Below are 13,467 nucleotides of genomic sequence, written 5' to 3'. Positions count from 1 at the left end.
GCAAACATGCTCCCTTCCTCAGGAGCTTACATCCAGTGGGGGCTGGGGGGACAGTGAAAAAGCCACACAATGACTGTATTCTTGCACAGTATAAGTGTCACCAGGGAAGGACTATGGGGTATGGTGCATAACAGGGGGCCTGAACTAGACAAGAAGTGGCAGGTGCACAGAGCTCTGAAAGATGAGGATTTGCTGGGGAAAGGCATTTGGGAAGAAAGAGAAAGGCAGAAGAAATGACTTGTTCAGGATCTGAGAGCAGACCAGTGTGGCCAGAGCCTGGGAGACAGAGGGGAACAAGGTATGAGCAGGGATCTGGTCAAAGGGAAGCCGTGGGTGGGTTTTTGAGTGTGAGGGCAGTGGTCAAATCTGAGAGGCAAGAAGATTCCTCTGGCAGCAGAATGGAGAATGATCTGGAGGAGATGGAAGTAGGGCAGGTCATTTGTAGAAGTTATCTCTAGCTTCCCCTTCATTTTTAACAGGCAGGCAGATGTCTTTTTAACTCCTGCTTTAGGGAATTTCTGCAAGACAAAAAAGCAGAAGCTGCAGGCAACTCCTCTTCACTTTAAAAGGCCATCTTCAAAGGTGAATTAATCTAGGTCACTCAAAGAGAGAGCAGAGAAGGGAAGCTTTTGAGAGCAAAGAGAAAGAGGAAGAGAAAGTGCTCCCTGGCACTTCCTGGGGAGCAGCAGAGCCTCAGGGGGAACACATGAGGGACCAACAGAGACTGGACTCGCCTCCGTGAAGACATGTGCCTCATGTGTGGGCTGGTAGCTGAGGCCTCAGATGCAACAAGCTGGACCTGGGCCTGATGACGGCAGAGCTTCCCTGATGACGTGGCCTGTGACCTGGGGCACCGTTCGTCTCTGTGGGCAGAGATGGGCTGCTGGAGTTTGAGCTCAGGTTGATTTAAAGAATATAAAAAATGGTAGGTTCTCGCACACCCCAATTGTAGTTGCTAATTCTTAGCCTCTCAAAATGGATGAAGGAGGCCATTGCAGTGGTAGTAGTAGAGACTGGGGTATGGTGTAGACATGGAGAAAAATGGGCAAATTAAAGAGACAGTACATGAAATCGACAGGACTTAGTGATGTTCTGGATATGGAAGAGAGGGTGAAGCAGGGTTCAAGTGGACCCTGAGATTTTACACTTGTGTAACTGAATAAAGGGTGTCGTCATTTATTGGGATATGGAAACTTGAAAAAGGCCAGTTTAGTAACAAGGGTCATAAATTTGGCTTTAACATGTTGAATTTGAGGTGTCTCTGAGACATCTGAGTAGAGATGTCAGGAAAGCAGTTGAACACATGGGTCTTTACTGCAGAAGGCAGAGATATAAATGCAGGAGTCATCTGTCTACTGCAGTGATTACACCCCCATGGTTGTGGATTAGGAGGTCCTCTGAGGAAATAACATAGAGGAGAAAAACAAGAGGCCTGGGACTAAGCTTTAAGGAATCCCGACATTAACATTTTGGTATTTGAGGAGAATGAGCTGGCAAAGAAGGGGAAGCCAATGAAGTAGGAAGAAAAGCAGGAGAGCATTTCTACAACGGACCTCAGCAGAAAGGGACCACGTGAGAGCAAAACAATAATTAACATTATATCATTAACAGTCCGTATCATTAGCATACTTAAAATCTTTAATACATTTAAAAGTACTTGGAGAATTTTCCCCCTTCTTCCACCACAAACAATATCAAAAACTACAAAAACAGAAACAAGTTATAAAAACGATTTTAAAAACTCTCTTCTTCACAAAAGTTGAATGATTTGCTGTGGGTAACAAAATGGATTTTGTTTATTTAGTGCATGATGCTGGAAAGAAAAGGTCTGTTCCTTTGGCAAACTCAATTCAACATTTATTTCTTTGGCTCCTACTTATACACCAGCCACTGTTGATGTAGGAGGTGATAGATTCAATGTTTGTGGAGGTAACCTGTGAAGTCAAGCCGTCTCACAGACAGGAGTGCCAGAGAAGCAGACCCTCAGCTTTAGGGAAAGGTAATCATTGTGAGAGGAAGGGATATAATTTTTTTCAGATGCCTCAGAACCTCACAGTTCTGGTCTCTGAGGCTCTACCAGGCCTGAGCATTCCAATCCTCTGAAGTTAATTCAAGGCCAGTTAAAGAAACAAGGAGGGAATCCTTCTCATCACAGTGGGATCAGTCCTACTATAAAGGCTTTACTATTCTGCACTTAATTATCTGGGCTTGAAGCAAACATATTTTTCAACAGGCACTTAGGAAGATTAGTGAAACGCTATTTCTAATGCAAGCAAATGCCATTCAATCCATTCAAGTTTACTCTTATAAAAAAAAAAAATAGAGGGATGAAACCGTTATCCACATAATTCAGCTCTTTAAGAGGACACTCGAGATCAGTGTCCCTGTGGCTCAAATTCATGGAGGTATACGGTTCTTCACCCCTACCCCTAACATTTCAGCTATGTCTGTTCTACAAAGGCAAAAGCACCATTTCCCTGACTCTCCAAACAATATTTCTAAAAATCGCATAATTTTGGCAAAAGCTGTATTTCATTTTTGTGGAATATCATCGTGGAAACCATGAAGCTGATAAATAAAGCATTCCCTTCCTATTTTTTGTAAGGTTTTCTCTTCTGTTCAGCCTAGTTTTGTGAATATTTTATGGAAGTAAAGACAGGCTATCGAAAATGCCACTGACATGAATTTTGAATTTCTCCAGTCAAATCTAGACCAACAGATTGAATAAATTTGGAATATCTCCAATAGAAAATAGGCAAGAATTAATCTATACAATCCATTGATAGAACAGATCGATTTTGATTATTAGAGCCATTATATATACATAAAGATAAGGAAAAATATTAACGTATTAAATAATTGAAAGATTAGATATTTTGATTTCCGGAGCTATAAAAGGACCTAGACACAATACCATAGTAACCAAGAGCACACCTATCATCTGGATCTTGGTATCTGTGTACTATTCTCAAATACAATCAACCAGAGTACCCTGGACAAATGGTTCGTTTTGGAGGAAGGAATAATACAATATGGACTTGATATAATCTTGTTTTTTCAGAAAGAAAGGAATCATTTATTAAAGACTTACGGTGTCTTATTAAAAGGAGGCAGCTTAAAAGTGCTCTCACTGACTGAGAATATTCACCTAGAATAAGAAACACCAATACCATTCTAGTAAACTTAGCAGACTGTAAAGAAAAATGAATTCTGTATGCATCCAGAAAAAGGGAGTAATGACACAATTGAAAATTAGATTATCATTAATCTTTTTGATGGTAACACTTTTACCAAAAGAAAATGGAATAATGTATTTAATAAATTCAAGGAAAGAAAATGTGAACTAAGGATTTTATATACAGCAAAACTGACAATCAGGATAAAAGACATCTACTGTTATCAGTATACCATACATAATGCCCAATACAATATATAGGGAATATTGTTCCCTGACCCCTTCTTGAGAAATGTACTAGAGAATGAGTTTCAGGCAAGCAAAACAACCAGAGAGATGTGAACATAAAGATGGGTGGTGAACATCAAATATTTGTGAAATCAAGACTAAAGGGAGAGTGTAATATGTAGTAGCTCTATGTGCTGTCAATGTAGTTACAAAAAAATAAAAATGGGGAAATAAGAGAGAGATTGTATAAAAAATTGACTCTAAATACAGCTTTGTTTACCTTGACTTGGTGGAAAAAATCAAAAGTAACTTGAGAAATATTTTTAAGGGAGCTATTGTTTACCGCTTCTCGATCAAGAGCATCCTGGAAATCTTTAAGTCGTCTCTCCTCATACTGTTTTTCTCTGAAAATTCTGTTTTGCCATAAAACTTCCTTTTCATGCCGAACATGCATGAGCTGCACAGCGATCCTGCGTTCCTGCTGGGACTGCCGCATCAACCGGTTAATCAGCTGCTCTTCCCGAAACGCCTCCTGAAAACACCATTGGAGGAGCCAATTATTTGCCAAGGCCATGTCCAAATTTACCATTGGGCTAAGAAGCCTATGCATAAATAGTATCTAAAAGGCATAGTATTCATCAGCACCAATTTCTGCCATTTGATTTAAATTTGAACATGGCAAAAATCAAGTTATAAAAATGAAAACTTCCATCAAATATCGAATGTACAATTTTGGTATCTGGAAGCATCATGATCTTGCAAGTCATAATTACTTTAAATGAATTCTTACTTTGTTTAAAATCCAATGAAAAATAAATTTAGTAACTGTTCTCAAGATTTTATAAACAAGGGATAGGATTCATAATTTATAAGCAAGTTTTCAGATGTGAAATATTAGTTGTAAAAACAAATACAGGCTTTGGCTGAAGATGGCAGATCTGGTGAGTTGCCAGTGTGGACATCTCAATGCATGAGTGAGGAAAAGCCACAATCTGATGGAATGGGAAGGCTGGAGGACAATCTAAGGGAAAATGACTTGCTTATCTTATAAAATCTCACTGGTTGTAATCTGAAAGAGAAGCTAGATGTATTCTCTTGGCTCTCTTGTCTATTTCAAGAGAACAGAAGGGGAGTCAGTAAGTGAACAGTGGTAAAAAAACATTAAACCAGGAATCAGAAGCCGTTGCCACCCCAGTTGTGCTATTAACTGGTGGTGTGGTCTTGGACAAGTAACTTGGATTTTCAGGACCTATTTTTGACAGGTGAAATGCGGGATTTTGGTGGAAGATGATCTCCAAAGCCCCTTTGTGGGGTATAAGCTTAGGAAACCCCCAGGCTTACACCAATGAGTTAACAAGGCATAAAGAAATACAAAGTCATAAAATGTTCACACCCGAGTTTGGGTAAACCAGATTGGCACCCCAAGAATAGGGGGATGCAAAGGCACCTTGAGAAGAGGGAGTTGCAAAGGTGCCAGGAATAGGGAGGTGCAAAGGCACCCCTAAATAGAGAGGGTGTGCAACGCCCTCAGAATAGAGAGGGAGAGGCAAAGGTCTAAAATTGGAATGGCACAAACATGCCCAATACATAGGTATATGAAATAAACAGTATTAGATGTTCAGGATGGAAGCACCCCCAGTTTAGTACTATAGCGGAAAAGCTGCTTTCACAGGAGGATAAGCCAGGTTAGGTAAATTGATGGACTATAGACAGCTGCGCTGCAGGCAAAGCAGCCCAGAGCAGAGACGGTTAACAAAAGAAAAGGTGCCTTGTCAACCCTGAGGTTATTCCCCCTACCTGCCTCATCCCCAGGCTGGCAAAGATGAACAGAGGTGCTGTCTCATGTCTACTGTAAACAACCTTCCTCCCACTGCCTGGTACCCAGATTTTGTTTTATATTGACCCAAACTCCAAACACTGTATATCTTCAAAACCCCCCTTTTCCCTAATGTCCCCAAGTTAATGTTCACAATTTCTTTGTCTCTTTGTACACACCCATCATGCTTGTAAGCCTTCTGATCTGAATAAATATGGGGCAAGGACCCTTATTCTGGGCTCTTGTCTTTTCCTGGACGTTAGCCATCTCTCGCTTTCAATCCTGCATCCTGCTCTTTTGCTAGACAAGAGAGAACTTTAGACCCAGAGTCTACAACACCCCTTCATGCTCTCATTCTGCCTAAATAGAGACATCATGTGGAAGGAGGAGTTCCCAAGGGGGAAGATGTAAAAGAATACCTAAATATTGGAGTTTCCCACTTTTCTTAAATATGAAATTTATTGTCAAATTGGTTTCCATACAACACCCAGTGCTCCTCCCAACAGCTGCCCTCCTTAATGTCCATCACCCACCCTCCCCTCCCTCCCACTCCCCATCAACCCTCAGTTTATTCTCAGTTTTTAAGAGTCTCTAATGGTTTGGCTCTCTCTCTTTCTCTCTTTTTTTTTCCTTCCCCTCCCCCATGGTCTTCTGTTAAGTTTCTCAAGATCCACATAAGAGTGAAAATATATGGTATCTGTATTTCTCTGTATGACTTATTTAACTTTGCATAACACTCTCCATTTAACACTGAACAATCCAATTATTTAGGAAGAAAATCTGGCATCATTAATGACATTGTTTCAAATGATCTCTGCCACTATGAAATGGGAGAAATACTGTATATGTTTTCAGAATCTAGATGCAAATAACAATAATGTTCTGTGGTAAATTCCAAAACCTGAACCTGGGAATTATATAAAAATGTAGATGAAATAAAATTTCAACCGAAAATAAGTATGAAATTTTTTGTTAGTGCCACATAGAAGATAAAAAAAATTAAATTGTGAACAACTTTGAAACATATCTAATCTAATTATAAAATTCTAGAAACTTTAATGTTAATCATTTGTTTCCTTTTGAGATCCAGTAGTGGAGCTGAGGCGGCATGTAAAAATGGCCCCAAATTCTTCAGTTTTCTTCCTCCACATCCTTGCAATGGTATCCTGCAGATATTCTTATCAAAAAGAAGAATCTATTTCTCCACTCCTTAAATATGAGGTATGGGGTACCCATTGAACTTGAATCGACCAATGGGACATTAGCAAAACAAAACAAACAAAAACTTGGGGTCTGATTTTCTTAATTGTCTTGTGACCCCACGACTGTCATCACATTTTCTGGTCTGTTAGAAAATGAGAGACCATATAGAGAGAGGCACCAGTCTTCCCTGCTGGACCTGATGAAGCTCCAGCCATCCCACCAGCTGATGAAAGACAGGTAGGAGATGCCAGCTGAGACCAGCAAAAGGACAGCATAGCTGAGCCCAGCCCAAACAGCCTACTACATTTTGGGGTGGTTTGGGATACATAAGGCATAGTCACAGCTGTATTTTTAAAAAATATGACCTTGATTTATTATTCCAAGTAAGTTCTATAATTAATATAGAGTATATTCTATATTTAGTTGTTTATATGGCAAGGCAATTTAGTTGTATAAATGAGATCTGGTCATTCTGACACTTGTAAAGAAGAAACTGGATTGGTCAGAACTGTTTTGATTACTGCTTGGGTGATAACACATTATGGTTAGAAAGGGAAAAAGAAAAGGAAATTATTGTTGAATTCTGAGTCACTATTATGGATATGAAGCTTTAGTATGAAGAATCATCAAGCGTATTAAGACCTGCACTCAAAAGTTGAATGGAAAAGATTTATTTTTTGTTCCATTGTACAAGTAGTTCATATTTTAGAAATAGACTTTTCCAAGAATTTCACTGGAATGTGGAACACATTAGGTGCTCAGTGCAGCCTACAGATGTCCATTTATCCTGTAACACAGATGAAATATCTTATATCTGCAATGGATAAAATAAAAAATAATAGAAGTCACATTTCTCTCTTTTTTAAATATTTCTTAATGTTTACTTATTTTTGAGAGAGAGAGGGATACAGAGTGTGAGCTGGGAAGGGGTGGAAAGAGAGAAAGTACAGACTCCAAAGCAGGCTGTAGGCTCCAGGCTCTGAGCTGTCAGCACAGAGCCCAAAGCAGGGCTCGAACTCATGAACCATGAGATCATGACCTAAGCCAAAGTCCAATACTTAACTGAATGAGCCACTCAGGCAGCCCCACCTTTCTCTTTTAATTATACTTGTGGAAGATTTAGACAGAATTACAATCCAAAATACCCTCAATTTAATTACCAGGCCCTCTGCCTCCCCCAGGAGCTGGAGCTACAAGCTTACCCTGGTCCATGCCATGGTTCAGTTATCCAAAGGTGCCCAAGCAGCTCTTGTGGAGGAATGGGATATTGTCAGAAAGACCTTGAAGCTAAATATTCAAGCGTATTTGGGTTAAGAAGTGGGGGAAGAGTCTGATGTTCAAATGCCAGTTTCAAGTAAACAATACAGAAAAGGTTTGGGGAAGGTAGACACAGTTGAGTTGGAGTGAATCCCAAGAACCAATCAAGATGCTAGCCAGAAGACCACAGAACCAGTTGGGAGACAAACTGGGTTCATAGTCTCCACTTAAATGCCTATACTAAACTCATCACCTTTCCTTCAGTCCTGGTGCTCCCCCAGTATTTCCCCATCTCTGTTGATAACCGAATAAAACTATGACTCTGTGACCTAAAATGCTAGGACCATCCTAAATTCAATCTGCTCTTATAATTCCTAATCTCCAATTTTCAATGAAGTGGTCTATTTTAACTCCTATGTATGTTTTTAAATCAGCCCTACTCCATTCTATACCTATTGTTCTGCCCCTACCTTAAACAATGTCAGCCCTTCCTTTACCATGCCTTCCCACCCCAATCCTTCTCCAAAACTCATCCTCCAAAAAACTCAAAGTGATATTTCTAACCCTAAATCTCATCATTTCTCATTCATATAATCACATTTGTTTATAAATCACTAGGCAAGATAACAACTTGAGCACAGATCTCTGGCTCTCCCTTCACAAGCCCAACTAAAACAGAGTATACAAACCCCAGGGGGACACTGCCACAACTTGGAAGCTAGAGAAGATATTCAGAGGCATTTCTGTAGATGAAGTACAAATGGAGCCTGAATAAAAGCATCCAGGGCTGACATCAGATTCATGACATGCTCCCCAAAAGCAGTAGGTACTTGAGGGAAGCAGAGGAAATTCTAGCCCTGACAAATGCCATTTTCTCTTTGGAAGACAGAAGGATGGATAAAAAAACATGCCACGTTGCACATGGGAATTTCACATTCCACCACTGTGAAACAGTGACCCTAGTGTCCACTGTGCAGGGAGGTTGGGACATAACACTTCACTAAAGGAGGCGGTAGGAATGGAGGCTCCTTGCTGCATACCCCAGCCTGGCTGTAGGAATAGTATCTTTCCCCAACACTGAGAAGAAACAGTTCCCTTGATGGAAATATCCAGAGCACTAACTTCCTTTAATGTCTTTTAGGTGGCTGGATCCCTGAACAAATCTCTGTCTGTTTGCATATGATATGATCTTATATACAGAAAACTCTAGGGGCACCTGAGTGGCTCAGTCAGTAGAGCCTCTGACTCCTCCTTTCAGCTCAGTTCATGATCTCATGGTTGTGGGATCAAGCCTTGCATCACACTCCGTGCTTAGTGTCAAGTTTGCTTGGGATTCTCTCTCTCTCATTCTCTCTCTCTGTCTCTCTCCCTCTGCCTCTCTCTCCCCCACCTCTCTCTCAAGTATATTAAAAAAAAAAGAAAAGAAAACTCTAAAGACTCCAACAACAGCAACAAAAAATATCTGTCAGAACTAAAAAACATATTCACTAAAGTTGCAGGATACAAAATCAACATATGAAAATCTGTTGTGTTCCTATACACAATGGATAATCTGAAAAAGAGATGAGGAAAATAATCCCATTCATAATAGCATCAAAAATAATTATTTATGAATAAATTCAACCAAGGAAGTAAAAGGTCTGTGCACTAAAAACTACAAAACATTGGTGAAATACACAACTGGTGAAATACACATTGGTGGAATTGAAGAATACAAAAATAGATGGAAAGATATCTCATGTTCATGAGATTGGAAGAATCAGTAATGCTAACATGTCCATAATATTTAAAGTCATCTACAGATTCAATAAAATCCCTATCAAATTTCCAATAGCATTTTTCACAGAAATTAAAAAAAAAGCACTACTAAAATTCATATGGAACCACAGAAAACATTGAATAGGCAAAACATTCTTGAGCAAAAAGAACAGAACTGTAGGCATCACACTGCCTGATTTCAAAATATATAACAAAGTTATAGTATTCAAAACAGTATGGTACTGTCATAAAAGCAGACATATAGACCAATGGAATAGAATTGAGTCCAGAAATAACTCCATACTTCTACAGTCAGCTGATCTTCAACAAAAGTGCCAAGGCTACCTAATGGGTAAAGACAGCGTCTTCAACAAATGGTGCTGGAAAAACTGGATGTCCACATGCAGAAGAATGAAAATGTACCCTTATCTCACACTGTATACAAGATTCAACTCAAAATGGATTAAAGACGTACACATAAGACCTGAAATTATAAAACTACTAGAAGAAACTATAGAGGAAAAATCTTGACATTGGTCTAGACAATATTTTTTGTTTATTTGTTTGATTTTTGTTTTTTTTTAATATGACCCCAAAAACACAGGCAACAAAAGCAAACATATATAAGTGGAAATACATCTAATTTCATGAAAAGTTTCTACATAGTAAAGGAGACCATCAGCAGAGTGAAGATGTAACCTACAGAATGGGAAAAAGTATTTGCAAATGTACCTTTAGTTAATATCCAAAATATATAAGGAACTCAAACAACTTAATAGCAAAACCCCAAATAAACCAATTTAAAAATGGGCAAAGGACCCGAACAGACATTTCTCAAAAGAAGACAAACAAATGGCCAATAGGTATACGAGAAGGTGCTCAACATCACTAATTACCAGGGAAATGCAAATTAAAACTATAATGAGATATCACTTTACATCTGTTGGAGTGGCTATTACATTAAAAAATAAACACACACACACACACACAAGAGATAACAAGTGCTGGCAAGTCTGTGGAGAAAAGGGAACCCTTGGAAACTGATGCTGAGAATGTAAATTGGTGTAGCCTTTATGGAATATAATATGGTTTGTGCCTCAAAAAATTATGAATAGAACTACCATTCGACCCAGCAATCCCACTTCTGGGCATATATGCAAAGGAAATTAAATCACTGTCTCAAAGAGATGTCTGCATCCCCGTGTTCGTTGTAGCACTATTCCCAATAGCCAAGATATGGAAAAACCTAAGATTCCACTGATGGATAAATGGATAAAGAAAAATTAGTATATATACACAATGGGCACATTATTAAGCCTTAAAAAAGAAGGAAACTCTGCCATTTGTGACAACATGGATGAACCTGGAAGGCATTATGCTAAGTGAAATAAGTCAAGCATAGAAAGATAAATACTGCAAAATCCCACTTATATGTCAATCTAAAAAAGTTGAATTTATAAATGTAGATCTTAAGTGTTCTCACCAAACACACAAAAAATTATGTGAGGTGATGGATATGCCAATTAGTTTCATTATGGCAATAATTTCACAAGGTATACATATATCAAATCATCACATTGTACACATTAAGTATATACAATATTTATTTGTCAATTATACCTCAAAAGAACTGGGAAAAAGCTCCCTCTTACCTCCAAAAGTAGCAATAGATACACGTCGTTGACGTAGATTTTAGATTTCTTTTTTGTCAGTATTTTTTAAATGTGGGAAAATATACATAAAAATTACCATCTCAAATATTTTTAAGGGTACAATTCAGTGGTAAAAAGCACATTCACGATATTGTATAACCATCACCAGATTTTAGATTCTTCAGTGATTGTTTTGCACAGATTTTTTTTTCCTGAGTGTATTTGCTGTGATGATGTGAAGTTTTTCTGTTGACATTTGATTCAGAGTAACAGATACTAAATAAATAAGATACACAAATGTATGCATAAAAGACTACATTTTTGCAAAGTTTCCATCACTATTATTCAAGGAATATCGAAATATCTTACCTCTTGTGCTTCGTGGGCTATTAACTGGTCCATTAACAGCCTCCGCCGTCTTTTCTCCCTTTGCTCTCGTGCAAAAGCATCCTCCTCAAGGCGCTTTTGGATTTTTTTAATGTAGTCATCATCCGAATACGTGTTTAATAAATCCGTAGTTGTCTGGCCTGCTGTATCTGAAGAAGGCTTGGAGGCACTAAGGACAACAGTTTTTATTGGGATTTAGAAAAACAGTGTAACCACATGCTGCTACTTGAGACTATGGAGGAAGACCTCGGGGAAAAGGCTCCCTTCAGTGCTCGGTTAACTTATTGATACAAGCATTAAAGCAAATCTTAGAACTTCATTGTGACACCTATGGCTTATCGTTAGATTCCATTCGCTGTATTTCTGGACTCTAGGTTGGGAGATCCTCAGCATAGCCTTAGCATAGCCTTCTTTCTAGGCCTATCGCCTATTTGTTCTTTCACTTATCATGATCTTCACTGAGCCCAGAGATTGGATTTTCTTTCCCTCTTCTGCCTGCTGGCTCTAGGCCTCTTGCCTCCCCTGTTTTGAGTTAAAGGTAAGCACCATATTGATAGCCAAAGTGTCAGGGAAGGCATACCTCCTCAAAAGTCAGCCAGATCTTCCAATGTCAGGACACTGAGAGTCCTTCCATGGATAGCTCGATCCACTACTCCCCTATGCAAACGCAAGTTGCTCTATGAACTCTCAATAACTTTCTGAATGCTTACAGCAGTGGCCCTGCTCTAACTGGAAGCTTAGCAGCTGAAAATTGACTTGCTCATCATGCCACACTTGCACCCACAAGACTGACCTAGCCTCTTGCCCAAGTTCTGGAGACCCAAGTAAGAAGACCTACTTCGCTTCTTGTCCCACCTAATGTCCAAACCTAAAGGATCAGGAAGAGCCTAGTGGTCTTACTAACAAAAAGCAAACACACTCGGTTTAGCGGGACAATGGTGGCTTAGTACAGATTTATAGATTCATTCAAAAGTTATCTTTAAAAGTAAAAGATACAGGGTTGCCTGGGTGACTCAGTCAGTTAAGCGTCTGACTTTGGCTCAGGTCATGATCTCCCAGTTCATGAGTTTGAGGCTTGCATCAGGCTCTGTGCTCGCATCAGGCTCAGAGCCTAAAGCCTGCTTCGGATTCTGTCTCCCTCTGTCTCTGGCCCTCCCCCGCTCACATTCTCTCTCTCTCTCTCTCTCTCTCTCTCTCTCTCTGCCTCCCTCCCTCCCTCTCTCTCTCTCAAAAATAAACATTAAATAACTAAAAGTCTGTTTTAAAAAAAGTAAAAGACACATTTTTACGTATGTAAGAATCAAATAATCAATTCTCATCTGCATGTCTCTTTACAAAATAAACAGAATACAACAGTAGAATGGAACAAGATATATCTTGTTACCTGCCAATAAATAACAAGTTTTAATATTATCAATAATTATTTTAAATATTATAAGTTATTAATGTATTCAGTTTAAATAGAACTTACTGTCTTATTCAAAAGGCAAGGACACATTATTGTATGTAGCAACTAAATAGTCATCAATTCTTATGCAGACAGAAGCATTAAAGAGGTATAAAAGCACAGTTAATTCATGTTTAATGAAGTAATAATTGCATGTGTGTAGTTTAGATCATATTGTATTATAGTTCATTTTTTGTACATTTGCTGCTCCCAGATGAACTCTGAGCTTGTGAATATCCTATTATACTCCTCTCTGTCCATGTGCTCATCATCCTGACATGTAATTGATATCTGCTAAATTTCAAATGATATGCTAAGAAGCACTATACAGAGTAATTTTTTTTTAATTACACACTGAAATCCTGGTGATTTTATCAGCAGGGGCTTAACCTTCAGTTGTGTTCTGTCACTAAGAGGCACTGAGCAGAAATTGTGTAGCCAGCAAAGCCTTAGGAGGATCAAAGACAAAGTTTAACCCTATTTATTAAGATTTAGTACAATTAAGAACTTACGAAAATTATGTGGCATAACTTTTTAGATCCTT

At 38.8% G+C, this 13,467-nt stretch overlaps 1 protein-coding gene across 1 annotated transcript in view; it reads right to left on the bottom strand.

The window, feature by feature from the left end:
• Positions 1-13,467, bottom strand: part of SPEF2 (sperm flagellar 2) — a 184,227-nt gene that overhangs the window by 140,297 nt on the left and 30,463 nt on the right. Inside the window, exons 7-8 of the mRNA XM_019450660.2 lie at positions 11,459-11,645; positions 3,747-3,935 (exon numbers count right to left, since the gene is read on the bottom strand). Coding sequence (XP_019306205.2) covers positions 3,747-3,935; positions 11,459-11,645 — 376 coding nt within the window. The remainder of the gene's footprint in view (positions 1-3,746; positions 3,936-11,458; positions 11,646-13,467) is intronic.

The sequence above is a fragment of the Panthera pardus genome, unplaced genomic scaffold (genome assembly GCF_024362965.1).
Source record: "Panthera pardus isolate Hobbes unplaced genomic scaffold, ASM2436296v1 HiC_scaffold_2, whole genome shotgun sequence".
Classification (NCBI taxonomy): Eukaryota; Metazoa; Chordata; class Mammalia; order Carnivora; family Felidae; genus Panthera; species Panthera pardus.
The sequence above is the reverse complement of the archived record's forward strand: the minus strand, read 5'-3'. Positions and strand labels throughout refer to the sequence as shown.